Source organism: Tupaia chinensis, unplaced genomic scaffold (genome assembly GCF_000334495.1).
Source record: "Tupaia chinensis unplaced genomic scaffold, TupChi_1.0 Scaffold000047_1, whole genome shotgun sequence".
NCBI classification, from domain to species: Eukaryota; Metazoa; Chordata; class Mammalia; order Scandentia; family Tupaiidae; genus Tupaia; species Tupaia belangeri.
The window spans coordinates 8,384,258-8,401,520 of NW_006159505.1; the positions used below are offsets into that span (position 1 = coordinate 8,384,258).

Below are 17,263 nucleotides of genomic sequence, written 5' to 3' on the forward strand. Positions count from 1 at the left end.
CTTTAGGGTGCGTGTGCTTGCCAGAAAGAGAAACAGAGAGACAAAAAGCGAAAAATCTCCCCGCAGGGGGTATGGCCGCACCGCAATCCCTTCTCCTCCATTCTCCTCTCAGGATTTTGAGCACACATACATGCCCGGTGTGAGTTGAAGCCTTCGGGTCCAGAACTCGAACCACGGTCGACTACATGGGAGTCCAGCGATGTAGCCATTACGCCAACTGCTGGTCCCTGGATTTGCCTTTTCTAGACATCATATGTACATAGAATCGTACAATGTTTAGCCTTTTGTGGCTGGCTGCTTTCATTCCACGTAACGGTTTTCAGGTTCATCCATATTGTGACTTCTATTATAATTTCACTACTCTTCATTGTTGAGTAGTAATTGATGGAGTGGATGGAGCACTTGGCATGGATTGTTCATTTTGCTGATCCATCCCCAGCTGATGGGCAGCTGGGTTGTTTCACTTTGTGGCAGTGAAGACCTCCTTGGATTCAGTTGCCAGAGGCAGAACGTGGGAGTCATCCTGAGTGCCAGGTGCTACAGCTCATCCATTCCCACATCTTGGTGTTTTACCATATTCTTTTTTATTTAATTTTATTTTTTCTTATCCAGCAATCTCACTCCTGGGTGTCTACCCAAAGGATAGAAATACACTCAGTCAGAAAACACTTGCACAGCCTTGTTTATTACAGCATCATTCACAATTGCTAAGACATGAAATCAGCCCACATGTCCAAGAACAGATGAATGGGTTGAAAAAATGTGGCAAATATACACTATAGAATACTACTCATTCACAAAAAATGCTCACATGTCATCCAGTAGCCCAGTCACCACAGAGATGTGAAAACTCTTGTAACTCAAAATATATTTGTCTTTTTGTTTTTAGATCTTCCTGTTCCAGAATGTACTCTCTCTTGTTTACTGAACCAAAAGGAAATTTCATTTGAAACTGGTGAACCAAAAGAAAATTTCATTTGGAATTAGAGATGTATTGGGTTGTCAGAAAAGTCATGATATATTTTTGCATAGAAAAATACATTATGACTTTTCTTATAACTCAATAGTTACAAATTTAGTTGTATTTGACCTTGACTTAAGCAAATTCCACCCTAAAAGTCATTACAGATGACCCAGATGAAGATGGTGATGTTTCTGGGGTCTTCATTCATGGACTTTCATTTGAAGACCCTGAGCCTGGCCTGCCTTGGTCCAAGCAGGGAGGCCCCAGGAGGCTGAACAATGTCTGAGATTTTGGTTTGATACCTTTAAAAAGCTAGGTTTGGGAGACAGTGGGTGTTGTAATGGTTAAGGTGCTGGACTTTCATGTAGTTGACCATGGTTTGAGTCCTGAAACCTGTAGCTTGAAACTCACACTGGGCGCATGTGTGTGCATTTCCGAAATCCCAAGAGGAGAATGAAGGTGAAGAGATTGTGATGTGGCCATCCCCTCGAGGGGTTGATTTCTGGCTTTCTGTCTCTCTGTGTCTCCCATGAGTACACATGCCCTATAGCAGAAACCTCTCTAAGAAAAAAAGCTGGGGTGGTTTTAACTTAGAGAAAGTTAAAAATACAGGAAAATACCAATAATATTGTAAATTCAGTGTGACTTCCCCCTTACCTCTTCTTTTTAAAATATGTATTGGTAGAGTCCAGCAGGTGATGTGGTGGTGTAGGGCACTGGACTTCAACATGGTCAACTGCAGTTCAAGTCTTGGACCTGAAGGCTTCCTTTCTCACACACTCTCTGTCTCTCTGCTCAAATAAAAAATAAATAAGTAAACAATAAATGACGTTAAATAAAATAATTCTTTAAAAAATTTTGAAATATGCATCAGTTATCACTCTACAGTATTGTGTCATTGAGTTAAAAAGAATATATTGGGTTGTTGGAAAAGTCTTAACGTATTTCTGTTTTCTTTGCAAAAATGGGTCATAATTTTTCCATCAACCTAATACATTATACCTGTTACATGGACGTGCCATTTATAACTTGTTTTTTTCACTTGGCATTTTTTTATTTTTTGAGGTTTGTCTTATCCGTATTATCTACCATTGGTTAGCCATCATGCATGCCTGCATCTATCCATCCATCTCTACAGCCATCTTTTTGCGATGAAGAAATACGTGATTAGGATCTTTGGTCTCTACTTTGAGTGGGGTCTCATGTCCTTTGTAGTGTGTACTTGGATTGCTTGTTGCAGGAATAGAAAGCATGGAATCTGGTTTTCTTTGTGGTCTGTTTCATCAGTTGCAAAGGCTAAAGAGCACCCCCCCCAACCAGCCCCTGTGACTTCTCCCTGCCTCCACTTTCTCTGTAATATGATAATGATAATCAGTCCCACTGTTCTTAAATGGAGTGGTTTACATTACATAACTTAATCACAACGGTTGAGTGGTAAATTTTTAAACCAAAGGGAAGGCTCCGAAGCCCTCCAATGAAGGGTATCCTGGAAAGCCAAGCCCTACCACATTGGTTATTATTCTTCTCACAGGGCAAACTTGCTAAAAGCAGAGGGTTTTATTTTCATACGTATCAACTTTTTAAACAGAGAAAACTATTTAGCCAGAGGCAATTCTGTGCGTTGCAAGGATCCCATGCCACACCTTGCCCTGTTAGATATGAGGCTGATGTTTTCTGTACAGAAGGGAGATTGGCCAGCTCGCGGGTCTCCACAGCCTGCATGCAGAATGTCTGACTTGTGGTGCTCCTCTGCTTAGGCTGAGAATTAATACCCACTTAAATCTCTTTGAGAAAAGTATGTCTGGAAAAGATGGCTTTAGCCTGGAATTACTACGCATTCTGTAGAAAAGCTTTGCAAATATATCTTTGTAAAGATAGGGCCTCTTCTGCTGGTGGTCCAAGCTGATAAGTGTTATCCGTAGGGTGACAATTCCAGGGCCTCGAATAATCAATATTTAATTTCCTGCATCAAATCTCAGGGTGAGACCTTTTCCCAGCATCTTTGCTCTGTGATTGGATTTCCATGATCTTTCAGTGAGTCTCTACTGTGGCTTTTCCTCCCTGCTTTGACCTTTGCCCTTACAACCCTCCTTTCTGGGTAGACACACCCCTCCAATCCCATAACTTCAGAGCTGCATCAGTTAGCTGACTCACCACCTCGTCTGCCTCTTCATCTACTGTACAACCTCCTGTTGGATTTATCCTCCTGACTTCATGGCTTCGTTGGTGTGCTGGTGGGATTGAGTTGAAATCATTAGCTTGGCCTTCAGGTTCTACCTTTGTCTCAGCTCTTCCTGGTACAGCTGTGTGGTTCTGGGACTGGTTCTGCAGTGCTCAGAAAGTTTCTCTTTGGGCATTGGGATACCAGTACCTACTACAGGAGAACATGAGGAGAAGATAATGTGGTTAATGTACTCTTTTAGCCCGGCCGCTGGCACAGAGTAAGCACTTTGTGTTTGGAGTTGGGACCGACTACCTTTCCCTTTGACTGCCTATTATTTCACTTGAATTTATTGCTTCTGAACTGACTGCTCTGGACAGCCTCCCATCCTTTGCTGTGAGGTGGTCCTGCCTGAAATTGTGGCTATTGAAAGGGAAAATTAACTCACCTCCAAGGGAGTACATGAATCATTGGCAGAACCAAAACCAGAACAACAACTCTTAGTTTAGTACCACTGTGACAAGAGCAGGCCACTATGTGGTCCCTTAAAAGTCGCCAGCAGGGGCAGCCTGCCTTCCACGTCAGCACAGCTTCCAACAGCTGCTATGAAGCTTTTACTGTTTGGAAAATATTTTTCTAATTGGAAAAGCAAATCCACAGCCACATTATGTTTTATTAGTATTTGAACATGTAGAAGTACTAGCTTGACTCTGGGGCTTTAGCTTCCTTCAGGTCAAGCTGTCCTTCTGGAATAAGGTCACCCAGCATTTCCCCATTCCATTTCAATCTCCTATTTTAGGCTGCATGCATTACCCATGCTAGCGTTTTGGTGTTTGCTACCACAAGTACCAGTCTGATGGCTCTTCGTCCGCAGCAGAATGTATGATTTCATTTGGAAATAACTCAATTACAGTTTGGGTTGACCTTGGTGTTGGCTATTTTTAAGAGGTGGGCAAATGTGCAGGTTGCAAATGAACAGCTATTAGAGGCCAGATTACTCCTAAGTGCACCTTTCAATGGCTCCTGCCCAGCTTGTGTTTATTATGGGTCTTTAAAAATGCATCATGCAGAAATTGATGGTGACATGAACCATAACTGCAGAGGAAGTTTTCAATGTGAAATGCGCTTCTTCGTAATGAATGATGAAACTTGGATTTCTTGCAGAATTCTCTGAACTCCTGCAAAAAAAAGCTGCTGTGAAGCATTTGTAGGGGACAACAGGTGGCATGGTGGTTAAGGTACTGGACTCCCACACACTTGACTGCAGTTCAAGTCCCAGATTTGGTGTGCATGCCCAAAATCCTGAGAGGAGAAAGGAGAAGGGATTGCAGTATGGCCATCTCCCTTAGGGGGAGGTTTCCCATTTTCTCTCTCTGTCTCTGGCACACACATATATGCCCTATAGCAAAAATCTCTCTTTTTTTTAAAAAAAAGCAGCGTTTGCAGAACAGGGATCTTTATTCTCTCTAGGGCCTGTGTTTCTAGCTCTGAATCCTGAATAGGGTGGTGCAGGGAGTGTCTCCCCTGGGCAATGATGCCCCGATGCCTCGGCAACTCTCTCCTCATTCTTTTGGCTTTTGCTGAACTCCTTGAGTGAAGTCAACAGTGAGGTGGATGTAAATCTCACCTGAGGAACATGAATTAACTAATGCAGTGGAGGTGGAGGTGCCTGAATAGATCTGTGTAATTCTAGCCCTGTGTTGTTGATAATCCTTTACCCAGCCTTTAGACAACCCGCTGTAATAATACATATTTTGTATAGTGTGATATTTACCATTCTTTCAAGCTTTGTCTAGACAGTCCCTACCATCATTACAATTTTACAAAATCACTGTTGTCATCACCTCCATTATATAGGGCCCAAAATAGATTTGGAAAGCAATTTAGTCTCTTACATGAAATTCTCTTGCCATGTTGCTGCAAATCAAAATAGCCTTGTCCCAGAAGCTCCCACTGCCCTGGCAGGACAGGCACTCTTCTGCCTTCATGAGTTTATAACCATGAAGCTGCAGGTTTTGTGTTCTACCATTATTCACGTGAGTTAGTCATCAGCACAGACATAGTGCACCCTGGGCATGTGGCCTTTAGTGGGTGGCAGAGACTTGCCTGCAGTCATGGGCAATGACAATGGTATGGACTGTGTCCCTTTTTCAATTCCAGTGTTGAAATCCTACTCCCCGTCCCTCCAGTACCTTAGAATGTGACTTTAGTTGGAGAAAGGGTGTTTACGGAGGTGAGGTCCTTAGGGGGAGCTCTAATGGGGTCCTTATAAGAAAAGGAGATTTAGGATGCAGGTGCACACAGAGAGGTGAGCATGTGAGACACAAGGGAAAGACACCACTGACAAGCCAAGGAGAGAGGCCTCGAAGAACCCATTCCGTCTCACTTAACCCTGGACTACTTGGGTCTTCAGAACTGAGAGGAAGTAAGTGTGTATTGTTTAAGCATCCAGTCCATGGTGTTTTTGTTGTGACAGCCTGAACTGATGCACTCAGCTTAAGTGGTAGACCTAGGCTAGGCAGGTCCTGAGTGTCTAATGCCAGCATTCTCCCCATTGTCTGGGTATTTTCAGTTATTAGTCTCACATTTTGCAGAATATCTATAACTTGTGTGGACCAAATATGATAGCAGATTTTTCTCATTCTCTTCATTTTCAGTTTGAGCTTGACCATGAACTTTCCTGATGGAAAGGCCAGTGCTGCATACTGTTTAAGGACATGGCCGGTCACAGCTCTGCCACTTGCAGTTCTGTAGACCTGGTGGTATAGTCTCCCCTCTCAAGATCATTACCATGATTAAGCAAGATAATATATTCACAAAGCACTTGGTACAAAGCAAGCCCTCAGTAAGTGGTGGCTCCAGTCAACTTCATCATCACATCTAGACCTCACTTTCCTGTTGGATTATATAATAGGAATGTTCTGTTTCTGGAATGTTCTAACCAATGCTATTCAATTCTATCAATTTTCAGGTATATGCAAAGAAAATGACAAAAGAACTCTCGTCCTTGGGCAGATTCGTCCTTGGAGTAGAGAGTGCTCTGATCAGCTAAATGTGGCAGTGGTGGAGAGAGAGTGTAGGTGTGTCTCAGAAGGAGATATGGATGTTTTGTCTGTGCTAAGGCATGGCCCTCTTTTGTGGATGAGGGCCTCTGGGGTGCTGAGGAAACGTAGAACTGAAGCTGCTCTGAAGAACCTGAGATCTTCCATTGTTCATGTTGCTGTATACAGCATTACATCAAGGCTGGTGTTGGCCCCAAGCCCCTCTTCCACTGTTAGATTTTATAGTTCCTGACCATGTCAGCCCCTTCCCCATTCCATTGCCACCCAGATCACGTGATGTATGCACTGCCTGTCAGAGCTGAGGAAGAAGCCATCTTGACTAGGTCCTGGAGATCCCTCTACAACCACTTGCAAGTCTTCTGTATCTTGACCCATCCAACTCGGCCCAGACACACAAGAGGTTCCCAATGGACATCACAGCATTACACCAGCAGGTTTCTGAGTGACAGAGCTGACCTCCACCTGCAGGCTTAGAGCAGGCAAGGAGAGATAGTCTGAGGCAAAATGCAACTCTGATGCCTCTTGGAGGAAACAGAAAATCCTGATAGTTTGTGACCCACAGGTTGGGCAGGAGAGGGAGCAGATTTAGCCAGATTGGTTTGGCCAGTGGCCCATGGTCAGTTAGACCAGTTCTCTGGGTTCCAACTGGGAGTGTACAGTGGTCAGCTCACGTTGGCAGGAGGACAGAGAGATGCTATCAAGAGAGTTGGACCCATATGGAGACTCTGAGTACAGTGTCAGTCAGAATATAGGGAGAAGACAGTCAACTGGTGGCACAAGTGCACGGGCATTCCAGAGCATGCACTTTCTGGCACTCCAGAGACTTGTCAGCATGCTGGCTGGCTTTACTGGAGTGTCTGTGTGTGTTTTCTGTATGTTTATATGTGCGCTTTCCTGTTTTTGTGTCTGCATTTGTGTTTTCCTGTTTTTATTTGTGTGTGCTTATACCTGTGTGTGTTTTGTGTTTGTATGTTCTATGTGTGTGTTTGTGTATGTGTCAAATATATCATTTTCTCTGTGTTGTACAAATGTATTTGTGTGTGATTGTGTATGTACATGTTGGCTTTTGTGTGTTGTACATATGTGTTTCTGTGTGTATGTAGACATGTTTCTATTTCTGTGTGTATGTGTTTGTATGTGTTTCTATGTGCATACACACATGGGGTAGTAAGGGGACATTGTCAGGACATGGCCCATAAAGGAGTTGGGGGCCAGACCATAATCAGCTTCTCCCCGGCCCCTTGGGTAAAGGGCAGTCTTGAGTCCTGAGGCAGTGGAGTGACTGGGTCAAGAAAGGGCACAGTTAGCCATCAAGACTGAAGTTGCGAGGCTAAGAGGGATGCTGGTGAGCTTGGAGTAGGAGCTGCTGGGGTAATCCAGGTGAGAAAGGATGGTAGCCCGCTGGACAATGGTGGTGGGACAGGAGTGCACCCGTACACTCTTGAGGCTGTAGGTTTTTCAAAATTGACTTAGAAGGTGCAGGACAAGAAGGGACCAAGAGGTCTCCTGGTTTCTGGAGTGTGTGGCAGTCCTGCCATAGATATTAGGAATGAGGATGGGGGAGAAGCAGGAGGCAGGAGGAGGGTGTGGATGAAGAGGATCGGCTTGGGAAGGGCTGGGTGGTTAGACGTGGATATCATCCGCAAACGGTCCTCAAGTCACTCATTTGTTAGCTGGCGTCCAGGTGCCCCTTGATGTCTGTCTGTGTGACTGGGGTTTGTGGCCAGCACACAGCCCTGGTTAGAGTATCCATTTCACCCCGTTGGGCTTAGGAGCTTGTTCTAAGATTCTTTTTTAGTGAATTTGTACAAGGGTAAAAAAAAAAAATCTTTGTTCAAAATGCTTTGTTGTACTTCTGAGGGTTGTCTTTGTACATACTCCCTGAAGCCCAGTTATTAGATGAAGGGACACCGTGTTTTGTAGCTTTCCGCCGTACTGTTTCCCACAGAGATGCATCTGTGTTTAATATTTGCAGCCCTGTTCCAGGCGCGTCTTCCCTGGCACCCGCATACCTTGTGCTTCACTACTTTATGTTTTAATGTTTTTGGTAATTCAGAGGCTAGGTTTGACTTCCTTGGTAAAAAAAAAAATATATATATATATTTGATCTCCAGAACTTTCTCCTTGCTATGGGGTCTTCTGCTTTGGGATTAAACTGTGTCCCCTTTGTGTGTAAATGTTCGCCATTGAGGCAGATGTACTGGCAATGAGAAAACCTGAACAAAGGCAGCATTTCTCCTGATTCATAACTGAAATAAACATAAATGACCTCTTCACTTGTCTCAATGACTATCAATTTCTATTTTGCCTGCACCGAGCTTGACTGTGGGTGGGTTGAGAAAAGAATGCAATGTGTCACTTAAACAGTGAAGACTTGAGAACCAGGAAGACTTGACTTAGGTTTAAGTGAACCGCCATCACGTTCTAGATGTGTAGAGAAGGGTAGCTACTTGGGGTTTCTGAGACTTTCCCCATTTGGAAAATGGAAGTCATTATAATGTTATTATTAAAACAACCACAACAACAGTCACTATGGTTGTGGTGAGGGTGAATATATTGGGTCAGCGGAAAAGTCATGACACATTGTTGCATGGAAAAATACATCATGAATTTTTCAATGACCCAATAATAACAGTTTCTTGCGTATTAGGAGTCAGTAACTGTTAACCATTACTACATCACAGTCATCCTCGTTATCATTGTCATCACCCTCATCTTCATTATGATCACCTCACCATCACCATCCTAATATCATTACCACCAGCATCATCACTACCGTTACTCTCATCGCCATCATCTTTTTTGTCATCGTCATCACCATCATCGTCACCATTATCCTCATCGTTACCATCATTACCTCATCCTAATCACCTCCACTACCATCATCATCATTTCCATCAGATGCTGAGTTCTCTAAGGGGCCAAATCCCATCCCGCTCTTCATGTCTTCCCACCGACTGCTGTCCTGCAGATGACGTAGAGCTCTACACATAGAAGACAGGGTGAGGAGAAGAGAGGTGCATTTTCAAGCAACCTTTCCATGGGCTTGGCTGGGGGGTTGGGATTTTTGACATCCAGGTTGTCTGTTCTATCCTCCCTGTACTGTCTGTGAGTCATCCGGCACGTTGTTCATCCTTTCAGAACATCACTGAAAAATCATAAAGGAATAACCATCTTAGAGGGCGTCTGGGAGATATGAATAAGATACAGCACCCCTCAAGTAGAACTTCATTTTATGGAGTAATAATATTGGTAACAGTGGGACGAGGCTGGGTCACATAAGGTAAAAACTGTCTCCAGCACTCCAACTGCCTAACTCATCACCGTTCCACATTTGCCTCCCCAATGTCCTTATGCTGGACCCTCGACCTGGCGTTTCCCACCCTAAATTCAACCATTCCTCTGTGCTCCTGGATGGCTGTTTGTGGTGTGTCTGGCCTGTTGGCTCCTCCCTCTGGGTCTCCAAGGGAGCTTCTTAGCATTTATTTTCTCCTTTTCCTTATTGGATGACAGTTGCCTATGTGTTATGCGTGTGTGTGTATGTGTATGTATGTATATGTGTGTGTGTGTGTGTGTGTATTTTAACACTGCAAATAGTGACCTTGGTCTGGTTTGCTCACAGTTGCTTTTGTGGCTTCCAACAATCACTCATCCATTCAGCCAATATCCATTACCTGTACTTTGTTAACACTGTTATTGGGCAAGGGTTTGCCGGATTGGGGTGCTCACTAAGAAAGACAGGGAGTCGGTGATGTGTAAGTGAAGATGTGCTTGTCCACTGTGTCATCTACCACCTTGGACTTTCCTTGAGCTGGTATGAGCGTGTAGGCAACACCTACACGCTCATATATGAAGGGAAGGGAGTTCCCTAGATGGTGGGAGTGCTCTACCAGTTGATTGCTTGTCTCGGAGAGATTGTGGTGGTAGTGTTGTCTGCTGGCACAATTAGAGACAGATCATTTACGTGTGTTTTAGTTCCTATGGCTGCCATAGCTAACCACAGCTAACCACAGACTGGGTGGCTTAAACAACAGATGTTTATTATTTCACACTTCTGGAGGCTGGAAATCCTAGATTGTGGTGTTGGTAGGGCTGATTTCTCTGGTTGTTGTGAGAGAGAATCTGGTCTAGGACTCTCCCCTAGTTTCTGAGAGTTTGCAGGCACTCCAGCCTTCCTTGGAATTAGAAGCTTCACTCCACCCCTGCCTCCATCTTCACCTGGCCTTCTCCCTGTGTGCATGTTGCTGTGTCCTGAGTTTCGCTTTTCATAAGGACATGACCATTGCATCAAGCTCACCCTACTCCAGTATGACACATCTTAACTTATTTCTGCAAAAACCCTGATTTTCAAATAAATCACATCTAAAGGGAACAGGGGATTAGGATTATAACATCATTTTTTAAATTTTTTTTAGAAAGAGAGATTTTTGGTATAGGGTGTGTGCACTCGCTGGAGAGACAGAGAGAAAGTGAGAAATCACCCCCCCAGAGGGAATGGCCACGGCACAATCCCTTCTCCGTTAGTCTCCTCTTGGGATTTTGGGCACACATGTACAGCTGCCTGGCATTGAGTTTCAAGTCACTGAGTCTGGGACTCGAACCACAGTCAATTAGGTTGGAGTCCAGCAACCTAACCATTATGCTATCCACTGGTCCCGGCATCTTTTTAAGAAACACAGTTCAGCTGGTAACAGCATGTATCATTTATGTCCTTCTGATCCACACGAAAGCCTGTGAGGTAAGCAGTGGCCCTGATTTACATTGAGGAACCAGAGGGAACACTGGGCTGATAGGTTTGCCTAGGTACACGTGGGTTAGTGAGCACGACTGGGTTGCAAACCTAAACCTTTCTGACCTCTGAGCTTCTACTCCTTCCAGAAGTTTCTCAATAGAGCATTCTTGACATTTCTCAGAGCAGGATGGTTCTTCTTTGTGCAGTGTTGGCCACTGTCCTGCATGGACTCAGTGTTGGCCACTGTCCTGCATGGGCTCAGCATGTCTGGCTCCGCCCATGAAGAAAGAACGGGCACCAGTCTTTGTGATTACCTTCAGGGACACATCGCCCCTGGGAGGCTATTCTGAGTCCTGTGCTCTTCCCAAACTTGTCTGTTGGCAGGAGCTTTTCTGCAGGCTGCAAGGAGCCAGCCAAAGTTCTGTGCATGTCACTATCTAAAGGAACTTGAGTTGGGTGTCCCCATAGCCAGAGCCAGAGGCCAGCCATGTTTCCTGAAGTGGGAGTGGGTGAGTTATCAACTGCCCCACCTGGTCATATCTGATCTAGGTCATTTGTTTTGCTAGAAGTTTCTAGAAACTCTTCATTTAGCCAGGGCTGAGGGAAAGCATGTGACAGGGAGGTTTATCCCTGAAATGAACAACCGGGCTCACCCAGCCTTGTAGCCCAGTGTGTGTAGATTTGAAAGCCACACTTGAATTTTGCCTTTGACATTGGAGAGGGTAGGAGCATTCATGCATAGGAGTCAGATTTCCTGGGCTGGGAGTGGGGGCGGTGGTCCTGGCTGCTGCTGAACTGAGGCTCATGCTGACAGTGGCAGGATCACTTTACCAGGAACAAGGGACGTACCCTAGGCTGGCTGTCTCGGAGATCGTAGGGCCTTTTGCATCTTTGCACACACACACAGAATCCCCCAGGCAGAGAATTGGCTCCAGCCTCATATGCACTCAAACTTCATTGTTTCTGAATGCCTTTGCAGTGATAAAGCAAATTCTCAAGGTCCCACTGATGCCTATATTGTAGAATATAATTTTAATTCAACAAAAATTAGAAGTCATGGTTAGAAGTGGATTTGGCCTGGCTTTTGTTTCTCCTGGCTTCCTGGTGAGTCTCACAGAGGGATCTGGGAACAAGACCAAGTTGTTATTCCAGTTCTTAAAGGCGCTTTTGTGATTTTTGAAGTGTTAGTGATTGGTGCGTAGACCCTGTTGATACTATTTAACTTTTCCAAAAACAAGTTCCCGTGGCAAATGATTAGGTTTTTCATCAAACTGGTTTTCATAATTGCTGACCTTCATCCTTTGGGAGGGATGATGTCTGTGTCTTTGAAACTTTTCTATCTCGAATCAGCGTGGGTGGTCTGCAGACCCTTGAGCTGTGGACTTTGGCATCAGTGAGGTGACAAGACAAAGTATCCACCTGTATCTGAAATGCCAGGGAGCGACCAGCATAAAAATTAAGTTACGCCAGCACCCAGGTGCTCAGTGTGTGTTCCCGGACTGGCAAAAACAGCCTCACCTTGAAATATGTGAGAAATGCAGGTCTCAGGCCCCCTGGGCCTGCTAAAGCAGGTGTGGGTTGGGACGGGGGCACAGGAGGAGTCAGTCGTCTATGTCGTAATAAAATCTGAAGTTTCAGAAGCCCTGAGCAAGTGAGAGAACTGCCCGAGGCCATCGGGGTTACTGATGAGCAGAAAAACACTCAGTACCAGATGTTGGAGTCCAAGGTCAGAGACCAGGCCAAAGAGACCAACATCATGATCTGAGCTTTTCCCCTCTTACGTTTACCAAGCGACCCTGTCCAAGTGTGTGCAGGCTTTCCTTTCCAGCCTGAAAAGGCGTGAATCTGATGCTCAGAATCATTAGGAAGGGGCAAAACCATATGTGACATCTTAGGGCCCCACGTGGGTGACTCAGGTGGTGTTCTGCATCACTAATCAGATGTCTTTGTCCCTCCTGCAGAAATGCATTCGATTTAATCCGGACGCCACAGTGTGGGTTGCCAAGCAGCGGATTCTGTGTACGCTGAACCAGAGTCTGAAAGACGTCCTGAACTATGGGCTGTTCCAGCCCGCGAGCAATGGGCGTGATGGCAAGTTCCTGGACGAGGAGCGTCTCCTGCGAGAGTACCCCCAGCCTGTGGGCAAGGGCGTCCCTTCCCTGGAGGTATTTAACTCACTGTGTACCGGTAGCTCATATTCTTTCTTACAATACTATTTATTCACTGGCAGTGACAATTTCTACTATTCATTTCTAGCCCCAGTTTGGTTTGGATTAGGAAATGACCCTCAGATTAAAGTCAGTTTGGCGTTTTGAGATGACATTTATAATGTTACTGCAAATTGCAGACTGTCAAGCTATTTTTATTTCTTAATCTATAATTTTTTTTTTAAATCGTAGAGTTAATACATTTGTTGGGAAAAATCTTGGTGTGAACGAACCATGGGTCCAACTGAAACTCATGTCACCAAGACCTATGAGTTGTGGGAACACAAAAAGGGGCTTGCTTCTGCCTCCTCAAGGGTATCCCCAACTTGTGACAACAGATGCATGGCATCTTTTCCAGCCCAGCTGCTCCAAGTCTCCGGACATTCATTGGGCAGGTCGCAATTAATTTGGTTTTGACACTAACTGCCCAGAATTAGTGTAGACCCCACGGTTAAGGGCTCAGGCCCACAAGACTGCCCTCAGTTCAGAAGCCAGTCACAAGTATTGGATCCCCAAGTCACCTACGTTTTTCTTAGGCTTGGCTATATATCAGGGTTTTCTGTGACCTTCTCCGTGGGTGCCGTGTTTGACTGGAGTGGCTCACAGAGCTCAGGAAGGCACCTGCTGTGCTGTCTCTGGTTTGTGAGGAAAGATCCCAATCAGCCAGAGTAACAGGTACAAAAGACAAGGTCCAGAAGGGTCCAGCGCTCAGGAGCTTCTGCCCCATGGGGTTGGGTGCACCACCCTTCAGGCATGTAGAAGTGTTTGTGACTCTGGAGCCCCCTAAACCCTGGTATGCAGGGATGTTTATGGAGATCTCATAACATAGGCATGACTAGTTGAATCCTTGGCTATTCATTGGTGGTTGAACTCCATCTCCAGCCCTTCTCCCCTTTCGGGAGGTCAGGGGTGAAGGCTGCAAGTTCCAGCCCTCGAATCATGGGTTGGCTGATCTGGCTACAGCCTTCATCTGAGGGATCAGGAGTCATCTCATTAGCATACTGAAGCTACTCCTTTCACTCCAGAGATCCCATGGGCTTTAGAGTGTAATTTTTTTTTTTTTAATATATAACACTCCCTAAATCAGTCTCCCTGCCCTTGGGCAGTAGAGTGGCCTGTGGCCATTCAGTTGCTGTCACTAATGCAGCTTCCTGACTGCTTCCTGCCCCAGTAACCAGGGGGTTCTGAGCCCCTCTGGCCAGTCACACACACTCGGGTTCCCTCTGAGCTTCCCTCAGTAAGATGGTGAGACCTTACACTTTTCCATGCAAAGCATGGTCCTTGACCCTGTCTCTTTGACCCCCAGCTTGCTGCACCCCAAGTTTATATACACATAATGTTTCCAGCAGTGTAAATGTGTGTAAATCAGCTCCACAAGTAGCCGGAAACAGGGTCATTTCTACCACTTGCACAAGACGTTGCTATAATTAGATGATACCATTCATTTCAGCTTAGCCAAACAATGAGCCCGTAAGTGTGGCACTTGATCTGACACTTCAGCAATCTAACTGTGTTCTGTGATATTCTCGGTGACCAGCGATTACTCTGCCGTTCGTGCTGTCATGAACACACATTCAGAGTCAGGACGATGTTCATCTGCATGTTGCCAGGTTCCATTACAATTTTGAGACTGGGGTCATTGGGGTCCCCATTTATATGCAACACACGGCAGACCAGAGGGAAGGGTTTCCGTGGAGGAAAAGATGGGATACAGGGCACATCTTCAGCCATTGTGACTTTGGTTTGTGTATCTATGAAACAGATATCCATGGGGAAGCAGATCTGTCACTGATGGCCTACTAAGTGTCAGACCATCCAGGCACATCCCGCATGCTCAGGAGGTGGAGGTTCTGCTCACGTGGCGCTCACGTGGCGCATGCATGCAGCGTACACTCAGTGGGAATTGCCAGACCAGACATTCTGAATAAACTGTTTATTTCAGGGACTGATATTTCTAGAATGGTGGCAACTGGGTGAGAAGACCAGGAAATCTGGGAGCCAATGTGTGATCTAGTAACTGTGCAACCTGGGGTGTACCACTCGGCCTCTCTGAGCTGCACGTTCCCAACTGTAAAATCACCTGCCCGTGGCCCTGAGCCCATCCTGTCAGGGAATTTGATGTGCAGAGCTGAGAAGGGTCCGGGCATTGATGTCGGAAGGGCAGGCATGGGTCTGAGCGCTTTGCCTTGGATTATTTCAGCTACTTAGGAAATGTGGAGAAAACAGCAAGACAGGGATTTTGGTTCTGAGCTAGTGTCCTCCCATGGCCACGAGCAGTAAGGATTTATGGTTGTAGAATAAATGTTCTCTTAAAAATTTACTCTTCTGGGACCAGCTGTTGGCTATTGTGGAGGGCGACAATGCCCTACAGGGGACCACGCCACTAGATGGCGCCGAGCGGAACTCCCTTACTCGCGTAAAGAGTAAACAGATTCCTAGAAGTTCCTTACCCGGAACGCGTGCACTTGGAGTCTAGCCAATAACAAGTCGCATGATCAGCACGGGACTCTCACATATGGCCCATATGATAGGCTATATGCACTTCCGTACACGTGTACACAACACTGATTGGCCACTTTACTCCTTTTATTCTGGCCCCGTCTCGGGGCGCGCGGCAGCGGACAACTGACTACCTCAGGGGGAAATAAAGGGACGAAAGGAAGAAACCGCTTTGTGTGTGTCCTTTGTTCGCGGCAGCGTCACGGGCAGCGACAGGCTATGTCGCTGGACTCCCATGTAATCGACCGCAGTTCGAGTCCTGGACCTGGTGGCTTAAACTCATGCTGGCGCATGTGCGTGTGCGCCCAAGATCCCAAGAGGAAAACGGAGGAGAAGGGATTACAGCGTGGCCGTGCCCCCTTGGTGGGGGAGGTGATTTCTTGCTTTCTCTCTCTCTCTCTCTCTTTCTGATGAACGCACATGCCTTGTGGCAAAAACCTTTCCCCTCCAAAAAAGAATTTACCCTTCTGTCAAGAGCTGCCAGTCCCAGTGCACTGTTTTCTAACTGGGAAAAGGCCCCGCAGAGTGGTTTCTTTTAGACTTTTCAAGATCGGCCTCATGAGAGTGAGCCTGTGACCTTGCCTGGCATCATTGTCAGTGGCTTCTGAAATTTGGACCAGAGGCATTGGATGATGAGGTTGGGGAAGAGGAGGAGAAGAGTTTCAGAGCAGTCCCAGACATGGGGTGCATGGAACGCAGCTGCCTTGGTTGAATCCAGAACCAGAGGGCTGGGCATCCTAAGCTGAACCCGGAGATCTTCCCACCAGGTCAACTGTGCCCTTCACAACCAGCACAACCCATAACTCTGTAGAGTCCAACGTCGTGGAGCTCTCCAGTTTCACAGCTGGCTTATTCTGGCACTTAAGAAAAGCCAAACAGCAAATTGTAGTCTGCACAGAAGAAAAATGTTCTTGTCTGTCTTTTTGTTTGGAGTGCAGGAGAAAGGGAATATGGTTATCTCTTCGCAGACTTCCTGTGGGAGTAGACGTTTAGTTTTAGGATTAGCTCACCTGCTCACTGTCGTGCACCTTCATTTTATCCAGGGGCATTTTTGTTCACCTAAGCTTGAGCGTAAACTCCCAGGATGTGGCAGTAGCGAGGGAGGGGCAGGGGGGAAGGTAAAATGTCATTGTACACTGCTGATTCTGTGCTGGGACACTCACATTCAACCCTCAGGCCACGCCAGGACGTTTGTGTTATTATCCTGTTGGGCAGATAAGGGAACAGGCTGAGACAGGGAATCTGTCCAGTCCAGAGTTCCTTAAATACGGGAGCAGTGGGGCTCGAACTGGACAGATGTTTGAACTCAAAATTTCAGGGACTCCCAGACTCTTAGCGTCCTTTCCTAACTGTAAAATCTCCAGTATTATTTAACTAAAAAAGGACAGAAGGGTGTCGGGGAGAAGAGGAGGGGGCGTGGGGTAAAAAAGAACTGGAGAACTACAAAGCACACGGCGACAACATCGCTTTCTTCTTGGGAGCCATTACTACATCTGAGTAAGACGTGTTTGCTCTTTAGTTCACAAGATGTAATCTCCAGTTCAAAGGAGGTGCTGTGTTTTTAGGAAATGAATGTAGCTCAAAGGGTGGGAGCTTCTAATGCATGGTTCAATAAAGATGGACAGTGTAGAAGAAACC

General features: G+C 45.9%; 1 protein-coding gene across 1 annotated transcript in view; it reads left to right on the plus strand.

Moving 5' to 3' along the window:
* The window catches only part of LOC102495642 (SH3 and multiple ankyrin repeat domains protein 2), a gene marked incomplete at its 3' end in the record, with an annotated part of 501,991 nt that overhangs the window by 124,482 nt on the left and 360,246 nt on the right, over positions 1–17,263 (plus strand). The window contains 1 exon segment of the mRNA XM_006141097.3: positions 12,881–13,084. Coding sequence (XP_006141159.2) covers positions 12,881–13,084 — 204 coding nt within the window.